The following is a 20454-nucleotide window of genomic DNA, read 5'->3' on the forward strand; positions in this document are numbered from 1 at the left end:
GAAGAATAAGAGTGATGTATTTGGAATGTTTATCGAATTTCACAAAATGGTGGCAACTCAGTATCAACAATCCATCCGAGTGTTTCAGTCTGACAATGGTGGAGAGTTTGTGAATGGCCCTATGATTGAGTTTTGCCGGTCACAAGGAATTCGTCATCAAACCTCCAATTCTTATACTCCTCAACAGAATGGGTTAGCAGAACGGAAGAACAGGCAGTTGATGGAAGTTGTTCGTGCTTCCTTATTTGGCATGAATGTACCTCGGTCCTATTGGGGAGAAGCAGTAAAATCTGCAGCATATCTTATCAACCGTACTCCTTCACGGGTGATTGAGTTTCAGAATCCTCATCAGAAGCTTCATACATTTTTGACCATCCCTTCTATGCCTAATTTGGAGCCCCGGGTGTTTGGGTGCACAGCCTATGTTCATATTCCCAAGCCTCAACGCAACAAGCTTGATCCCCGTGCCCGTAAGTGTATCTTTGTTGGTTTTGCTGACTTCCAGAAGGGTTATCGATGTTATGATCCCCTTACTGGCACTTTAAATGTCTCTCTTGATGTTGCTTTTCGTGAATCCGAGCCTTATTACTCAGGTGGAGCTTCTCAGTCTTCCCTTCAGGGGGAGAGAGGTTGTGAAGGGAATCCTCGTTCTATTATTGATTTTGATGTCTTTGAAGACTTGGAAAATTTGGAGGATACATTTGAGGGTAGAAAAAATTTGGAAACAGAAAATGCAGTTGCCGAACAGAGCATTGTGAATTCTGAAATAGACAATGCGACTGCCGAACGAAGTGTTGCGAATTCCGAAACAGAAAATGCGACTGCCGAACAGAGTGTTGTGAATTCCGAAACAGAAAATGTAACTGCCGAACAGAGTGTTGTGAATTCCGAGACAGAAGAGACGATTTTTCTGGATAGTTTGAATCAAAATCAAGACGTATCTGAAGCTCACACACAAGATATTCCCCCTTCTACATCACCAACTGAAGATCCCGGTCAGAATGATCATCCTCAGGTACCCCTAAACTTTAATGAATCTTCTGGGTTAGAAAGTGTCGAACCTAGGAAATCACAAAGGGTTACCAAGGGAATTCCTAAGAAACAATATGAACCAGATATCAAAGCCAAAGCTAAATACCCTATAGCTAATTTTATGTCTAACCATAGGATTTCTGGGTCACATGCACTTGTTATTGATCAATTATCTACTGTATCTATTCCTAGTAACGTGCAGGATGCATTGACGGATCAAAATGGACAAAGGCAATGAATGAAGAATTGGAAGCTCTTCAAAAGAATGCAACATGGGAACTAGTACCTATGCCGGTTGGAAAGAAAACTGTAGGGTGTCGTTGGGTATTTACTGTGAAGCTTAATGCAGATGGAACTATTAATAGATACAAGGCGAGGTTGGTTGCCAAAGGATACACACAACGTTATGGGATTGATTATGAGGAGACTTTTGCACCTGTGGCAAAGATCAATACTGTTCGGATTCTAATCTCACTTGCAGCAAACAAAGATTGGCCCTTACACCAGTTTGATGTGAAGAATGCGTTTCTTAATGGGATTTTGGAAGAAGAAGTGTACATGGATGTGCCCCCAGGTGTTAAGAATTACCCAAGTGAAGTTGGCAAGGTGTGTAAATTGAAGAAGTCTTTGTATGGCCTGAAGCAATCTCCAAGAGCCTGGTTTGGGAGATTTTCAAAGTCCATGAGAGCCTTTGGGTACAGACAGAGCAATTCTGACCATACCTTGTTTATCAAGAGCAAGAATGGTAAGATTACAGCTCTTATTGTGTATGTTGATGACATGATTGTTACAGGGGATGATCCGAAAGAGATAAATGAGTTACAAAAGTATCTGTCAAAGGAGTTTGAAATGAAGGATCTGGGGCAACTGAAGTATTTTCTGGGTATTGAAGTTGCAAGGTCTAAGAAGGGAATTTCACTGTCACAGAGGAAGTATCTTCTTGACTTACTTACTGAAACGGGGATGCTGGACTACAGTCCAATTGAGACACCCATTGAGATGAATCACAGACTTGCCATTTATCATGATCAAATTCCAACTGATAAAGGAATGTATCAACGTCTTGTAGGAAGGTTGATTTATCTTTCACATACTAGACCTGATATTGCTTATGCTGTGAGTGTTGTCAGTCAGTTTATGCATTGTCCTAGTGAAGAACATATGGATGCAGTTTTTCGGATTTTGAGGTATTTGAAGATGGCGCCAGGTAAAGGATTACTGTTTGAGAAAAAGGATGAATTGGAAGTTGGGGGATACACAGATGCAGATTGGGCTGGTGATAAAACTGACAGGCGTTCTACATCTGGGTACTTCACTTTTGTAGGAGGGAACCTTGTCACTTGGCGTAGCAAGAAACAGAAAGTTGTGGCCAGATCAAGTGCAGAAGCTGAATTTCGAGGTATGGCACATGGAGTCTGTGAAATGTTATGGATTCGTAATGTCCTGAAAGATCTAGGTTACAAGGTTAGACAACCTATGGATTTGCATTGTGATAATAAAGCTGCAATTGAGATTGCACATAATCTAGTTCAGCATGATAGGACAAAGCATGTGGAGGTTGACCGTCATTTTATTAAAGAAAATCTTGACAGAAAGGTTATTCGTTTTCCATTTGTAAACTCAGAAGAGCAGTTAGCTGATGTTCTTACTAAAGGAGTGTCCAGAAAGATATTTTACAGCTCAGTTGACAAGTTGGGCATGATAGATATCTATGCACCAACTTGAGGAGGAGTGTAGAATAGCTGTAAATCTTATGTAATTATGATTCTTATTTATTTAGGTTATCATGTAATTATAGGAATGATTGTTTCCTATTAGGGTTAGACTACTCCTCTTGTCCTTGTATATATACCCCTTTGTGGGATGAATAGTATTATTATTGAAAACCCTAAAATCAAAGTATTCTTTTCTACTAGTACTAGACACGGCTTTTGCAATCTCACTACGGCTCGAACAAGACCTTGAACTCAAAGCTAGGTCTCTGCTCCAAGATACTATTTTTTTACATTGTGCTTAAGGTTGTAAGTTTGAGATGTATGCTGTGATGTGCTAGTGGGGATCAACTCAGCTAGATTTTACTATTTTGCACCATTTCGATTGTGAATTAAGAGCTCATATAGGACTTTTTCATTTTGGCTTTCAGAGTGAGTTCATTGCTGAATGTTATGTGAAGAGGTCCTATATGTCGGGTTTCACTGGGAGTGCCGGAACTGTTGTCGTCACAAAGGATAAAGCAGCTCTTTGGACAGATGGGCGCTATTATCTTCAGGTTTGTAAAGACAGCAAGTTAATTTTTCACTCTGGTTATCGTGATGGCTTACTACTCCTTTGATCGAATGATATATATAAATATATATATATATATATATATATATATATATATTTACTCTGTTCTATTATTAGGCTGAAAAGCAACTGAGCTCTAGTTGGATTCTCATGCGGGTTGTAATCTCGGTGTACCTACAACTATTAAATGGCTGAATGATCTTTTTGGCCCCTGGTGGGAGAGTTGGCATTGACCCTACGAGCAATACTTATCTTTTGTACATGTTTGTATCATTAAGTTGTACTGTTTTTGGCTTCTTGAATTGGTTACTTTTGGATATGGATTTCAACTGACTCTTCAATTCTAATCAGTTACATGAAGCACAAGGTGACTGACTACTTATGCCTTGTAAACTCCCCTGTCAAAAGTTTAGCATGGCATACAATTGTATTTCACAAATGTGGGTCTTGCAGAAACTACCTGCCTATATTGATTTTTAATTTGCCTAAGACATTGTGGCACATATGTTTGCATACAGAAGCAACATATGCTTTTTTACTAGTAACAATTTCTAGTGCTTCTTTTATTTCAAGTTTTTTGCAGTACTAGGACGTCTTGTTTCCATTTGTCTTTTTCTACTAGTCCTGTTACTCTTGAAGAAATTAACTTATGTAGATTTTAAATTTATAACTATATTTTGTTAACTGACTCAGAATTACCCATGAAGGAGGGAAAGATAAGAAGTGGAAGATAGGAGTGATAGGTGCATCTGCCATTGCTGTAATTCTTGCGATGTTCTTATTTGGCTATTGTTACATTCTTAGACTCAGACACAGGGAAAGTTTTAAAGGTTAGATTACAATCTAGATCTGTCATTCTTTTGAAGAAGAGTTGCTGCATGTGATGGAGAAGGTCTAAACAATATAGAGCAAAACGTGTGTAACTTTTATTGCTTGTTAATGATCATATAAGGTACTCAAAACAACATTGAAGAGCAGAAGGATGAAGACCTGGAGCTACCATTGTTCGACTTGTCAACAATAGAGACTGCTACCAATAAATTTTCAATTAATAATAAACTTGGAGAAGGTGGTTTTGGATCTGTGTACGAGGTAATATGTACTCTGCTAACAAAAGAATTATACAAGTTAAGCATCTATGTTGAGAAAACAACAACTAATCTTAATGCAAATGTGAATAATCTTCAGGGTACACTACTAGATGGAAAAGAAATTGCAGTGAAGTGGCTCTCAAGAAGTTCTGGACAAGGAATAAAAGAGTTCAAAAATGAAGTGATACTGATTGCAAAACTTCAGCACCGCAGTCTTGTAAAGCTTCTTCACAAGGTCTGTTTTGTTTCTTTCATGTTTCGATTTACATAATTTTGACAGGTATATTATTTTTGCCACTTGTAGTGACTCGTTATATAGATTGGAATAACTTTTTAACTTCAAATACGGTTCCAAGAAAATGATCTCAAAGTTTATATACATGATGTTATAATGGTAGTTGACTTTAAACTTTTATTTGGTTCCCAAGTTCACAAGTTAATTGTCTTCGATGCAGTTTGTTAGTATAGATTTTATTGTATATTGGCATTCCTAATACAAAACCTAGAGTTTTAGGTCTAAGTTAGAAGTGTGCCAATCATTGGAGTGAACACCTAGTCGAATGAAAAGAAAAACACTCAATGCACTCAATGCTTCAGTTGACTCCTCAAGGTACTTCACAGGTAATTGCATATGCATCTCATACATTTTGTGTCTTTATGCATACTAGGATTGATGCATGTGTTGCAATCCCGGTTAGGTCAGAATATGTGAGTTGGTCTGTGTTCGATTTCTTTAGTTAGGATATCTTTTGTGCATTATTGCTGTCAGTCATTAAGTTGTAAAAGGATATTTTTTCTACATGATTTGTTCAGTTAAGTCTATCTTTTTCATTAGGAATAAAATCATGTTTATTTGTAGAATATCTTTTTAGGATTTGTCCCTTCCATATAAGGAGTCAATTAGGTTTTGGTGTCATTATTGTCCAAAGTTTTAGGGGGAGTCTGCATATTATAAACAGCAATAAAATGCGTTCATTGTGCTTGCCTTTGATGTGAAAAAGATTGTATTCATCCATTGTGATTTAGAAAAAGGCTTCATTCATCTTTGAATAGTGATGTGCTTCAAATCGTATCAGTAATCTACTTGTTCCATGTTAAAGTAGATTGGTGAGTCAAACACTTTTTCATTTATCAATCATATACTGCATATCAAGTACTCTCGAGGTCAGTTGGAGTTGCTGATGTGCAAAGAAGATTGAAGGTCGAGGTCAGTGCCTATCAATCCTACTAGTGAGCGCAGTTCATCAGTGGAGAAGATTTACGAAGACGTGATCATACAACCTTCTAGAATGTGTCTAGTAAGTATAGCCGAGGTCAGTGCTATTGGTTGTTTGTAAGAGTACTCATATCTTTCCATTAAGTGAATTGGTTTTCATTAGGGCTTTAGAGAGTTAAGGCCCCGCAGTTGTTTTCCTCATTCTGAGGTTTTTACTGCGCAAACAATTCTGGTGTCTCTTGGTTGCTGTGTGTTTGTGATTATCTTGGTTCGCCTAGTTCTCTTTCTACTATTTTGGAATCCATACCTATACTTCAATCCTTGTATTGTCTTTCTGCTATTTTGGGATCCATACCTGTACTTCAATCCTTGTATTGTCTTTATGCTATTTTGGGATCCATACCTGTGCTTCAATCCTTGTATTGTCTGTTACGTTTTGATTTGAAAGAAAGTGTGATTTCTCCAAGAATAGCCTATTCACCCCCCCCTCTAGGCATATTTGTTTCATCCTAGTATTTTCAATGCAGTTTCATTTGCTCTTACTCTCTTAATGATGGGAACTATTCTTGGACAAGGGGGAAAATCTTAGTGATATTTCACCTTCAACAACAATGTATTCTGGAAGGCAGCCTTGTTTTTTGTAATCCAAGAATTTACTTTGGTATGAAATGTATTTTGCTTGGAATGTAAAGAACATCTTACTATGAATGTAAAGTTTTAATATTTTCGATTGAGTTGTGGATTTGTTAACTTTATTGTAAATATATGAAGTATATTTATTATAGAGAAATAAAAGTATTATTATGTCACTTTTAGCAAAATTAGCAGAATTTTTTTTTTTTTAACATGCTGTCACTTTTACACACAGAATTCAGTGAGAGTTAGGGTACATGGATCTCACACGGAAATCTGTGTCAATAAAGTTATAGGTTTTGACACAAAAATCAGTATGAGTTGTATCTCACACAGTAATCAGTGTGAAATAGAGTTTACATATTTGGCCCAGAATTCCGTGTGAAATAGAGTTGTTCACACTGATTGTATTTCATTACGGTATTTTATATTTATAGAAAGATTGTGGGGCCCACGTCAAATTTTCACACGGACAAAATAATCCGTGTGAGATGAGTATTACACCCCTTTCAAACCACACGGTAACTCAATCTGTGCGTGTACTGTAGGTAAAAGCTATCACACACTGAAATCCGTGTGAGAAAGTCTTATTACATACAGATTAAAATCTGTGGGTCATTGTTGTTTTGCTAGTAGTGCTAGTTAGCTTTCTCGATTTCATACTATACCGCCAACTTATTTTACCAAGTGATCTTATTGAAAACAAATTCCTTGACAAATTCATTGATGACACAAAATATTGTGTGATTGCATATTCCCTATCTTCAAATATATTTATTGTGAAATATCTATATTTCCTAGAAAATTTAGAACTGTTGAAACTACTCATTTGCCAGAAAAGAAAGAGCTTGAACCCGCACCTTTCACTTTACTTCTCTATTTCATCCATCTTCAATGGCGGAAAATCCTGTCCTATATTTACCATTAATAGCAAGAATATGTGGGTTTATAAAAATATAAATAGACCTTGATAATAGAAATATAACCACATAAATTATTAGTACCTAATATTAAGGAATCTAGCAACTCAAATTATGGCTATCCACGGGTGGTCTTCTCTCTTCGCTTTTGTAGTTGTTGTTCAGGTTCGGTTTCTAATTACTAGCAACGTGCCCGCGTTTCTCGCGGGTGATAATGTGGTATTAATGGAAAATAGATCGACTATTTATTTTTTGGACATAAAATAGTGATGGCTTGGGTATTTTTTCAATTTACTCTTTTATTTATGTATATTTTATTAACTTAATTTGATAATTATATTATTGAAGGGTATTATAGGTACTTTTAAAATTTGGTGAAGCCTTTGACACCAAAAGAGGGCCTCCAATTATAGTAGTAGAGATTAGAAACACCAGTAACCACCACATCAACAAATTTACGTGGGTGGAAAGTCAAAGTTTATACATGTAAAATTATGAATAAAGAGAAACACGATGTAAGTTCACCAAATAAGAAGATCAAGGAGACAAATCAAGAAAGACCAAGAAACAAAGCATGTAAAAATCATCCCATTCCATTAATTCAAGGTCGTAAAAATTCATCAAAGGGGTAAAGGCAGTCTTCTTCCCATATCACGTGGCATTTTGTGGAAACTAGCAATAGTACCCGCGCTTTGCGGTGGGATTTGTTGTTTGGTAATAATTTACAATAATGAAATATATAATTGAAAATGACTTTATTATCTATCAAACTGATAACATACCATATATTACATTAATCAGAATAGTGTTTTGTAAAGAGACACAAACTGTTCATTTTTTTTTACCACAATTCATTATTTCATTGCAGTACATTAGACAAAATTTACAGCTAATTAATATGGATGAAAACAATCATGAATGCAAAAGTTACCGAGTATACATGCATTTCAATTTCTTTGAAAAGTGCTTTTGCTTTTCAAAAATCAAAGGCCAGCTTTAACTCACATGATACAGATATGATGATACAATATGACATGAATTGCAAAGTAAAAATGATGGAATTGGAACTCAACCAACACCAAGCGATAACATTTTTGGCAAAAGAGAAAAGCGGACAATGTGCATAGATTTCATTGTTTTCTGTGGTTAATCACTTGCACAATATTTGGTTAAAAAAAGAAACCCCAGCAAAATACTAGTACAAAGGAAGAGTCAAAGCACTGAAAGCAGTGTTTTGTTTCCACTCCTACAGTCAACAAAACCCAATAAATTCCAAATCTTAAGCTCTCTCCAGCACACAGTATGAGAATATGGAGCATCCTAGCATCAAATCTTTCCCTCCTTTGGGTGAAAACTAAACCAACATCTTCAGAAACTCAAGACGAAGGAAAAAGAAAAGAAAAGAAAATCCAAACAGTCAATATGTACATAAATGAAGTCAGTGTATAGAGAATCAAAATAAAATTTTGGAGGAAAAGTATGTCGGAACTGAAACCTAGTGAACAGAGTGAGAATGGAATCAATACCAGACCTTCAAAATTGGATTTTCAAAGCCTCTGGTTTCAGCTTTAGGCTCTTCAAGAGTAGGTCTCACCTACAAAACCAACATAGAGAAAGGGAGGCTTGATATATCAGTGTGGATTTTGATCTTGATGAAATTCTGCTCTTGAAGGTTTGCAAATTAACAAATCTTATTAGTCCTCATAGCTTCAAGGAATATTAGAAATTGAGCAAAGCAGAAAAAGTTGAATGGAACAACCGGTAAATATCTTCCGCAAATGTATATGTGCATAGTCTTTTAACCACACTAAAGACTGAGTTTTCTGATATTCCTATTAACTTACGTATTGATGCCTTTTCCCCCTTCTGTACAGAAGGTTCTCAACTGTTCACGCTATTGTTGTAGCAGTTGTGTCTTTTTTCCTTGTACTCTTATCAGATCCATTTCATAAGGGTTATAGTGATACCTGATCATTAGTAGTAGATCCACTTTTTCAAATACAACATTGACATGGCTACATGACATGAGCCATAAACTTTATTAATGTTGTAATATATGTTAATAGCCTCATGACGGTATCTCCGTCTATTCATATTCTCTGGATATCCATAAACTTGACCAGGATGTAGATCCCAACCAAACAATTCCCTTGATGAATAAGGAGGAACAAAATTACACATTTTGCTTCTTTGCTTTTTTCCTTAATCATGCAGTTCCTTTTAGCCATGTTCTAGAAGAGCACATTGCCTTTTTCTCCTAGACCATTTGAAACATACCTGATATTGTTTTGAAGTTTATTTGATTTACTCCTTTTTGTTTTGGACTCTATAATGTAAGGCTAGCCTTCCTATCTTATGCTTGGAGACATTTACTTTGAGACATACCAGATCTACACTTTCTAAAGCATAAACCAAAATTGATAGATTAGAAAACTAAATCAAACAGCAGCATAACAACACAGGTAACTGAAACTTATACATCGAGGTACATTCCTTCCTTCCTTCCCAAATCAAAACCCAATAATACCTCAATAAGTTCTTATCAAATTAGAAAACCCAGATACTTCCAACAACAACAATGAAAAACATTTGAATACTCTAGACTCCAGAATCAATCAAAATTTTCAAATGATCAAACACTACAGTTTTACCTGAAAAAACTAACCAAAAATAAAACTCTAAGTCAGCAACCAACTCACCTCAAACCAATCCAATCGATCGGTAAGATGTCAGACCCGGACACATATAGTAGTGAGGGAAAAAAAAAAAAAAAACTAAAGATTGATCATTGATCTATATCTGTTTTGAGGGTAAATCCGGAAAAACACTGGAGTACTGTTCATCACTGTTCATTATTTGTATAATAATTGGTGTACGACAGTGTAATATTGGACCAAACCTTATCCCTAATAATCTTGATCGATGGCCCCTACTTGTTTACAACACAGGCAGCCAAAACTTATATAATATATATATTGTGGTCCACGTTTTGGATCTTGATTGGACAATGGCATCTTGCCAGAAGAAAAGAAAAACAGAAGAAACACGTTTCCATTTTAAATTAGTATTAGATATATTTTATCATCAAGAAGATGTCGATGCGTACAATTTTGAGCTATAAATAGCCCTCACTCGCCTCTACATTTCCCACACACTGGGTTGAGAGTTGAGTGAGAGAACGCCATGAGTTTCAGAAGTATGTTGAAAGTGAGTTTCTTAATGTTGCTTGCCGTGACATTGGCAGCAACCAGTGCTCATGCTCGCTTAGACCTATTTGGCCAGCTCCTTACCTCCAAGAACCAGCCAGACCCTAATTCGGGTAATTACCTATACCTACTTAGCTAGCTATAAATTAATTAGTTCCAGTTCAAAATTTACATGTTCATATGATTGTTTCTTAAATTATATCATATAATAGAATAAACGTATATTATTGGTATAATTTATTAACACATATATATATGTTATTGTTCAATTATAAGAATGCCAGAAAATTCCATATCTACTGTGCGGCCGTGTCTGTGACGCTTGCGTTTGCGATAGGCGTGTGGCAGAGCTTGCAGAGTGCTTTTGCGGAAAGTGGAAACCATTTGCAGAACTCCAAAAATATGGTAAGTTAACAAATTAAATTAAGAGAATATAAAATAATTTTGTTGTTCTTTGTTGATATTGATAGTTGATGTATTGTTTCTATTATAATTCATATGAAAAAAGACAAGTACTTTAACTCTTCTAGAATTATCCACATAGATGCAGTAAAAGCATGCATCAAATCAACGAGGACTAACTATATGGAACAGAACTCTGGCTTTTGATATATAATTGTACCGGCCAACTCCGGCTCTTGATATCAACGAGGACTAACTGTATGGAATGAGACTCAAATCAACAAGGACTAACTTGATGTAGAATCGACGAAGACAAGAACCGGTAAACTAATATACCAGACATTACGGACGTCTATTTGAGGACATCTAACAAAATAGGGATAACTAATAAAAAAATATAAGATTTGCCACGCAAAAGAATCGATGACACATAAATTGTAGAACTATCCAACAATTATTATTGAGTATTCGTATTTTAATATGATAGCATTACTTTTTTGTGCAGACGGAGCACAAGTGCAGGTGATAGAAAAAGAAAAATCAGATATTGAAGTTGAGTCTTCAGGCACCATTCCTTATACAGAGTGCATAAAAACTTGCGATAAATGTTTTTGTACACGAATGTGGCCCCCTGAGAGCAATGTGTGCATTTGCGGAGACAACGACGAGTCCAAGAAGCCAGTTGCTTTAGTCCAAGAAGCGAAAATGAGTAGCAGCAACGTGAAATCAGAGATAATGAATTATTCAGACTGCCAGAAAAACTGCAAGCATGTATGCGCTTGTACACTAATTTGGCCACCTGAACTATCAACGTGCGTTTGTGGTGACTACATCAAATCATCAGCCAATAAAGCGGCCGGTAATTAACCAATTTGAATCAATAATCATTAAATACTTTCTTTATCAACAATACTAAATATCTGTGTTACTAACAAGCTCATACATGCAGAAGAATTGCATAAAGAATTGGACTTGGTCTCCAAGCCAATTGCAAAATCAGTAGGAGGCTTTATTCCATATCCGGAATGCATCGAAAAATGTGATGAGTGTGTAATTTGTACAAAAAATTTGCCAATGGAGAAAGTATTGTGCTATTGTGGTAAAAAGACTGATTCCGACTCCAAGAAGCCAGCAATCGAATATGCAGGTAACTAGTTAATTCGATTTTATGTTCTTATTTGTTTGTTAACTTGGTGTTCTTCCTTTGAGTATTTATTTTTATAACATTTTTCCTATCCTACTTGGCATATATATTAATTGGTTCTACAATCTTAATATGTGTTACTACCATATTCGTGCATGCAGAAAAATTACTTACAGAATTGGACGTAGCCAAACCAGTTGCAAAATCAGTGGGAGGCTTTATTCCATATCTAGAATGCATAGAGAAATGTGATGACTGCACAGTATGTACACTTATTTATCCAATTGAGAGAGCATTGTGCTATTGCGGTAAGACGACCGGAGCTGAAGCCAGAGCCCTCCCCGTCTAGCTTAGCTGCTAGCTTCTTCCTCAAATGGTCGAGTTCGATGATTAATAAAAGGGCTATAATTTGTTGGATTTACTCCTACTGATGATGCCCTAGACTTCCTTTGAGCTGCCTTAATGATGTGTTTTAAGGCTTTAGTTAGTTTCTATGTAGAATAAGCTTGCATTTGTTTATGCCTATATGTAAGCGGCCTTAATTATGTTGTATGCTTGTTATCGATCAGTTTCAATCAGCTTATTATGAAAAGGGGAATTTGATTCTACACCCAAATTCACACACACCTTTTAGATTAAACCCATCTATAAGATTGTTTTAATATACACTTAAACCTATTAATTAGGTTTATCTAAAAAAAAAAAACTATTAAATAAGATAAATATTAAAACCATTGTTGTTAAGAATTACTAAAGCTGTCACTATCCCCAAACTTTCTGCAGATGCTAGTCTTGAAACGGTTGCGCAAAGACATTGCCCATAATTAATCAACTCTTGATTCCAACAATTGAAATCAATATCTGGGTTGGAGGTTGTGTAATCTCCACATTCAAAAGCTTAATTTAAATCAATACTTGGGTTGGAGGTCATATAATCTCCACATTCAAAAGCTTGAATTATAGGTGCCTAAGTCATTCTCTAAATGATTTAGGTACAAATTAATTGTGAACTCCGTGAATGATAGGTACCTACATCATTTGCTTATGTTAAAACCCACATGACGTTTAACATATGAATGATAGACAAAATTATGCAATTTTACCTGTGGTTCATTCTACCTAAGTTATTCCCTGATTGATAGGTACAAATTGTGAACTCCTAAATGATAGGTACCTAAATCATTTGCTTATGTTAAAACTCAAATGATATTTAACACATGTACGTACGATAGGAATGATTATACAGTTAGGCCTATGGTTCATCTATAAATATCAAAATTAGCAAGTGAAAGTTAATGACAAGGGTGTTGGATTATTCTATTTCATTTCCGGTAAACGAGGTGATATGAATATTTTACTAAAAAATCAACATCTTGTTGTAGAGAAACTGAATTTGGGAGGAATTTGCTGTGTATTCTCATTGATAATAGGGGCATCTTTATATAGAGGATTACAATGCATAGAATCTCAATCATACAAGGAAAGTAATTCTACATTGATTAGGATTCTAGATCCTTCTAATTAAATCCTATTACCACTAGGTCAAGTAACCTAGAGTTTGGGCTAAACACAAATTAGGTTTTCCTTCAACACTCCCCCTTGTGTTGCCCAAACGCGGTGCTTCTCTCGTTGCCTCGTTAAAAACCTTGCCGAGTAACAAAAACCCAGTGGGACAAAAATAACCTCGGTCGAAGGGGAAAAAGAGCACAACACACCATTCACGTTTCGAGGTGAACATGTAGACATCTCCCCTTGATGTCTGCGCCTCCCCCTGATGACAACGATCATGGGAGTTCAGATAATTTCCGCAAGCCAATTCTTGCCACATGTTTCTCGAACATGGAATTGGGCAATGACTTAGTAAACAAGTCTGCCTCACTGTCCTCAGATCGAACCTAGTTCACTTTGATCTCGAGGAGTGTCTGTTGTTGCTGATTATGCTTGGTGTTGTCGCTTTTGATGTAGCCTTGCCTCATTTGTTCAAAACAAGTAGCATTATCCTAAATGCTCGTAGGCTCATCTGTGGTAGACTTCAAACCACGATTGTTTGAACATGCGTAATTATGGATCCAATCCATATACATTCACGAACCACTTCGTGAAGAGCAATGATCTCTGCATTGTTCGAAGATATAGCAACTGCGGTCTGTTCTGTAGACCTCCAAGATATCAAGATCTTTTCTCATGGTGAACACTTAACCAGTTTGGGAGCGACCTTTGTGTGGGTCAGAGAGATACCCAACATCAGCAAAACCTTCCAAAACACATGTCATTTTGGGATGGGGATAGAGAACGCAGGCCAGCGTTGGCGGCGTATCTGGTGTGTGATGGGTCCAAATCCATCATCTCTTTGTAGGGATAGAACAAGCCTATATCATTCATACATCTCAAGTATCGAAAGATATCTTTTACACCAATCCAATGGCGTCGCGTTAGCGCAGAGCTATATCTAGCTAACAAGTTCACAACATATGAGATGTCCGGTCTTGTGCATTGAGATAAGTACAATAATGCGCCTATTGTACTTAACTAGGGCATTTCTGCCCCTAGCGCATCTTCGTCATCATCCTTCGAACGAAGAGGATCCTTTTCAGGATCAAGACTACGGACGATCAAGGGGGTGCTTGAAGGCTTGACCTTGTCAAAATGCCTAAGCATCTATCGACACGATGCTCAAGTTCCAAACCGAGACATAATCGTGTTCTCCCAAAATCCTTCATCTCAAACTCGGATTTCAAGTGTTCAGCGGTTTCCCTTAACTCTTTAAGGGCTTCTAATGAAGATCATGTCCAACATGAACCGCGATAGAATCCGAAACTTGTTATAGAAACGCGTGGGCATATCCCTTCCCAATCAAGTAGTCACTTTAGTGAGCGTTTCAACCTCTTTGTAAACGCGCTCCATGGTCTAGAACCTCTTGACTTGGGTAAATGAAGTTCGCCATGAACCTTCATGTATGTTCCGTATCTAGATCCCTATAGAGATACGTAGTGACCATATTTGTAAGCTGCATGTTCAGTTATTCGGAAACTACCAAACTGACAGGGTAGTGGAGTGCAATGACATCCATTACGAGAGAATATGTCTCATCGTAGTTGATTCCAGGGCGTTTTGTGAGAAGCCTTGCGCCATAAGGCGAGATTACCATCTCCTTTTCTCACTACGCTTTCTAACGAAGACCTATTATTCGATAGGTTTTATGTTAGGAGGTGTTGGCATCTCTAGCTCGAAAACCTTCCTCTTCGTTAGAGAATCATCTTAACCTGGATCGCATCTTTCCATTTAGGCCAAAAACTCTCTACGTTGGCATTCATTCATTCATCAACGGAGCGTGGTTCGATATCTTCAGACTCAGCAAACTCATGCGCAACAAAATGCGTAACTACATCATCAATTATGATGGAGTTTCTATCCCACGTCTCATGTACACTAGTGTAATTTTCATAGAGCTCTATATTCTCAAGAATAGGTTCTGACGTTGAGGCGTCCCCCAACGATAACCATAACCCGGAAGATACTCATGAGACGGATTTTGAGTCTTGATGATTAAAGAATTGGAATGTGCCAAAGTATCCTTCGAACCCACGGGCCTCCCCACGCATCCTAGCTGGGGCCATGGCCTGTAACGCCAAAGTGCCATTTTCTTTGGCATTGGCGCCATGCCTACCTCCGTGTAGGGTGGCGCTACGTTCTCTCGTAGGGACGTCCTTCCTTGCAGGCATGTTTGCAGCATATTTGTGTGATCTCGTCACTTTAATAGGGATCAAGATGAGACATAGTGGGGACAGACTACGACAATTCTTGTCGTTCCTGTTGAACATTCGTGTTCTTATCTCCCCCTAACGACGGGAAGACTGTCTCATCAAAGTGACATCCGCAAATCTAGCAGTAAGAAGATCGCCTAGCAAGGGCATTTAAGTGGCGGACGATTGTTGGAAGCTCAAATCCAACGTAGTTGCCCATTCGTCTGTAAGGACCCATCATAGAGCGCTGTGGCGGTGCAATTGGCACATAAATGGCTCACTCAAATGTGCGTAAGTACAAAATACGTGTACCCAGTCACTAGCTGTAACGCATAGGTACATTGAGTGGCGGTAGGTCGTAGACGAATTAACATGACTGCATGCAATATCGCATCACCCCAAGCGGATGTAAGAAGATTGGTGCGCATTACCAATGTTCGGACGACCATCGTAGTAGTTTCCGCGAGACCAATTGGGTGTGTACATGGGAATGTGATGTCCAACATCAAACCCATTGCAATATCCATCGAAAGTCTTCGATGTAAACTCACTAGCATAGTCAAATCCAATTGACTGAATAGGATGATTTGGGGAGTTAGCCCGTTGTCACATGATATGTGCTAGGAGTGTAGCATAAGTAGCATTTATAGGTGGACAATGGCACAACACGTGACCGGCGTGTTTGCGTGTCAACCAACATCATGAAATATTTAAGCGTCCGCAAGTTGGTTGAATCAATCCACAAAATCCCTACGGATTCTTTGTAAGAGCAGAATGAGTATTGTCATATCCTTTGCATAGGACGGTCTCAGTCCTAATTTCCCTAAGGAATGGGCTTTGTAAAACGAGCGAGAGGCTGTAGAAGCAACCAATGAGGATTTTGGTTAGGCCTAAGCGTCTGTAGCGCTATTAGAAGCAAAATGTGTGACTACATCTCCCATCATGGCGTGGGAGCCATGGAAATAAGCATATATGGCGTCATGGCCACAAGGAGGAACAACCATGGCGTTATGCCCATGGTTGGCGCCTTTTATGGCGGCATCTTGCTTCATTTTGCTCAAAAGAAATAATGTCCATGTGAAGTCTTTTGTAGACGGATCATCATATCATGACTAGGATGATCTATCCTGTCGTGACAAAGCCAATATGTGTCTAAATCCAAGAGATCTTATCTCATAAGTTTATTGGATTTAATAGCTCGAATAGTGACATAAAGTCCACTAGAGAGACACATAAACGTCTCTAAGATGCGTCTTTGTTCGCAATCATTAGAGGTAATGCAAAGGAACTCATTTCCGTTCTCTACATGCATTTTCGCATGGAATTCGTTGGCTATTCATAGGGTACTATTTGCCCTAAGAGCGTAGAGAGTTTCTGTGACAACTGTAATGTCACGCCCCGAATTTGAATAACCAATTCAAATCCGAAACATGAATAATAACAATTACAAATAAACGTCCTGAATTTTTTTCTCACAAACAACCACACTTCACACCTCTCATTACTACAATAAACCAAATCTTCAAGTTCTTTAATATTACAACCCACCCTCTCCAAAATTAAATGTAAGCTCAAAGAGCATGACAACCTCACCACAAAGTTGTAACTCGAATACCACAACTCTAAGCAGTCTGATCACCTTCTCGATTCTCCTGACCTGTAGGATTACCCGCTACACAATTTGAATAGTGTACCGGGAATGCAACAACACCAAACCCGGTAAGCCATGACAGCCCGTATGAGTAAACAAGAAGGAACTGTTGATTTATTAAATTACAATTCTTACAGTTCAAGTAAAAACTCAACAGTATTACGTCTGCAAAGAGACATCAATCCATTCATGGAAAACCACAAGGAATACATTTTCACTATCCACAAATCACAATACCCACAAAGCAATCCACAATCCCCAAAATCAGTCACTAAAATCACCAACTCTAAATCACCAAAGATTAATACGGGAACTAGACTCACATCTTTCTTCTCAAAACCCCGAAAGCGTATTTATACAAATACGGTGACTGACAGACTAGAGCTCTACTGCATCGTAGCCCATCACCTGGCCCTGGTTGTGGCATCCGATATAATTTGCATTTATCGTAGTTCATCAGCATAGAACGTCCGATACACATACTCAACTTAGCCCATCACCCAACAAGGGTTGTGGCATCACTTACACTCAACCAATCGTAGCCCATCATCCACCTAGTATTAGGGCATCCGATTCCCCCATGCTGGTCACTATGTTGACCCTAAACTCAACCAATCGTAGCCCATCTTCCACCTAGTATTAGGGCATCCGATTCCCCCATGCTGGTCACTATGTTGACCCTAAACTCAACCAAAATTGAGTACAATAATATTCTTTCACACAATAGGATCAATAATTCCATGATACGTACTATTATTGTGTAAATATGTGCTCAAAATATAATTCAGCAAATCATCAATCCATACTCAATCATATCATCATTCAATACCACGTCCTCCATAAATTTTCAATATAATTTCACCAATCACTATCATCATAAATGAATATGATAAATCACGTATTCGATTTCACATCAAATAAATCATTATAAAATCACACATCTCCATGTCACACCATTCCATATATAATCACGTAAATATATATATACGTGATCACCCACTCAGGAATGACCACTAATACCAACTATACTTCACACAAGAAAATCATTTTGTATAATTAAATCATTTTACTTACCTATGGACCGTAGTTGATCAAGTCCATATGATTTAAAACAAATATTTATTCCATAAATATTTTTCACACAATTACGACAAAATAAAATTAATTAAAAGTAATCGGTTCGTAATATGAACCGCGTGAGGTTTACTCACCTCTAGTCCCGCTGCGTCTTCACTTCAACACAATACACACCGAAACCGCTCACCCAAGGAAGACCGTCAATCACCTAATCAAACATGACCTTAACTTAGCCAATAACTCAAAAACATACTCAAACGACAATCCAACGGTCAGATTGAAATTAAATGATGATCCAACGGTCGGATCCTCACGGATCGCCTTCAGGATCATCCTCCAAAAATCATCACGAAGATCCAACGGTCGGATCTTCCTGAATTGTCCTTACTAACATCTTCACCAATTTATACGAAAATCCGACGGACGGATTCACACGAATCGCCTCCCTAATCACTGTTTAGCAATTATACGAAGATCCAACGGTCGGATCTTCGCCCATGACCACACAGAGTCACCGGGACAGTCATACGATCAACATATCAAAACTACAAATCCATCGGACGGTCCGATCTTCGAAAAACATTAATTGGATTATCGAAATCGATCGAAACCGTAAAAATTCATAATTAAATCATACGATATCCAAAAATTATGAATTATATATGCAAACGATCGTATCGAAACGTAGCATCTAAAACTGTAAAGAAATCACATTTTTGACCCCCGGAGGTGGCCGGAAAAGGTCGCCGGAAAAAGGGCAGAGCCGCCGCCGACCACCGCCAATGGTGTCGGGGACGGGCTGCTCCTCTTTCTCTCATCAAGCTGAATAACTTTCATAACTAGCACGAAGTCTGAAAATGACCGGAAGGGGTCGAAAATTACCTTGAACAGTATGAAGGTGACCGGAATTTTCCAGAATCCGGCGGAAATTTGCAGAAACCGACCAACTCGATTTTCGACGTAAAAACTTCAATTTCAGGCCTCGATTCCTTCTAGAGAGTTGCTAAGGACATCAAGGTTAACCCACTGGAAAAAGAATCAGTCAAAACGATGCACTACAGCTCGAGATATACCGATCTAAAGATTTTCGTTTCGGATCGAATACATACCGAGCTCCGACGAACGTGAAACCGGTCACTCTAGGTGCAATCCTCCTAGTATGATGATCAGCAGGTTGAGGGGAGTTCATGGAGCCAAGGATCGGAAGTTTTGGTGGCCGGAACTTGGAGAAAACCAGCGTTGACCAATTTTGAGCTTTAATCGAAACCGGCTCGCCGCCGCCGCTAGGGGCCTCGCCACCGTGCAAGGTTGCCACAGACGACTTCAGAGGAGTGAGACGAAGCTGCTGGACGTGGTTGATCGTCCAGAGGTGGCCGGAAGAGGAAGAAATTGGCCGGAGAACTTAGTCCCTGCTTTCGGCTCCGTTCGGACGCGGGAGGAAGAGAGAGAAGTTCAGCTTCCAATTTTGGAAACTGACGGTATTTTTGGAAAATTGCCAAAAATGGTAGCTTTTATATTAAACTGGAAACTTCTTCAAAAAAATCATAACTAATTCATACGAACTCCGATTTTTGTTTTCCGCATATGCACGCGATCATATCGACGAGCCCTACAACTTTCATCAAGGAAATTTTCCCAAATTTGGTACGTATAAAAAGTCGATTTTCACGTGCCCCTAAATAACGTTCGTTTTCGAAATAAGATCGATCGAACTACTTCCACACTTCTCCAAGCTTCGTACAATCTCCCATGACTTCTAAATCATTCGAAAATGTCCTCGGAAAATAATTTGGATTTTCGGGGTATTACATGTAATCAAGGTGCCATTTGGCAAGTGGAACTTATTGGGCTATTCCATGTCCTTAAATTAATACTGATGGTCTAGCCATCGTAGTCACAAAGTCATATGCTCAGAATCAAAATTGAGTCATAATGAAAAGAACTCGAAATTTTATTCATAAGCCAACGAAATACATCATTGTTTCTATGATCAAAGAAAATCTAATCCAAAAAAGGAATATGGCAATCGCCTACATCTCTTGGAAAATAAAAA

The 20454-nt window shown here is 38.0% G+C and overlaps 1 protein-coding gene and 2 long non-coding RNA genes across 6 annotated transcripts in view; 2 read left to right on the plus strand and 1 right to left on the minus strand.

The window, feature by feature from the left end:
• The window catches only part of LOC121048806, a 27365-nt gene extending 14827 nt beyond the window's left edge, over positions 1-12538 (plus strand). The window contains exon 7 of the mRNA XM_024335618.2: positions 12092-12538. Coding sequence (XP_024191386.1) covers positions 12092-12279 — 188 coding nt within the window. The 3' untranslated portion in view covers positions 12280-12538. The remainder of the gene's footprint in view (positions 1-12091) is intronic.
• LOC112195247 lies at positions 4200-6359 on the plus strand. The gene is made up of 3 exons (XR_002934425.2): positions 4200-4410; positions 4507-4644; positions 6153-6359. It is a non-coding gene; the product is annotated as an uncharacterized LOC112195247 (long non-coding RNA).
• Positions 8315-20191, minus strand: LOC112195249. 4 transcript variants are annotated; one of them, XR_002934430.2, is made up of 5 exons: positions 19511-20191; positions 19284-19427; positions 18536-18609; positions 8710-8772; positions 8315-8544 (listed from the first exon to the last, which is right to left on the minus strand). It is a non-coding gene; the product is annotated as an uncharacterized LOC112195249 (long non-coding RNA). The 4 variants fall into 4 exon arrangements; XR_005808234.1 differs by having other exon boundaries at positions 8410-8424; XR_002934429.2 differs by having other exon boundaries at positions 8315-8772; positions 19511-20184.
• Between the last annotated feature and the right edge of the window lie 263 nt (positions 20192-20454).

Source organism: Rosa chinensis, chromosome 3, assembly GCF_002994745.2.
Source record: "Rosa chinensis cultivar Old Blush chromosome 3, RchiOBHm-V2, whole genome shotgun sequence".
In the NCBI taxonomy this organism is placed as follows: Eukaryota; Viridiplantae; Streptophyta; class Magnoliopsida; order Rosales; family Rosaceae; genus Rosa; species Rosa chinensis.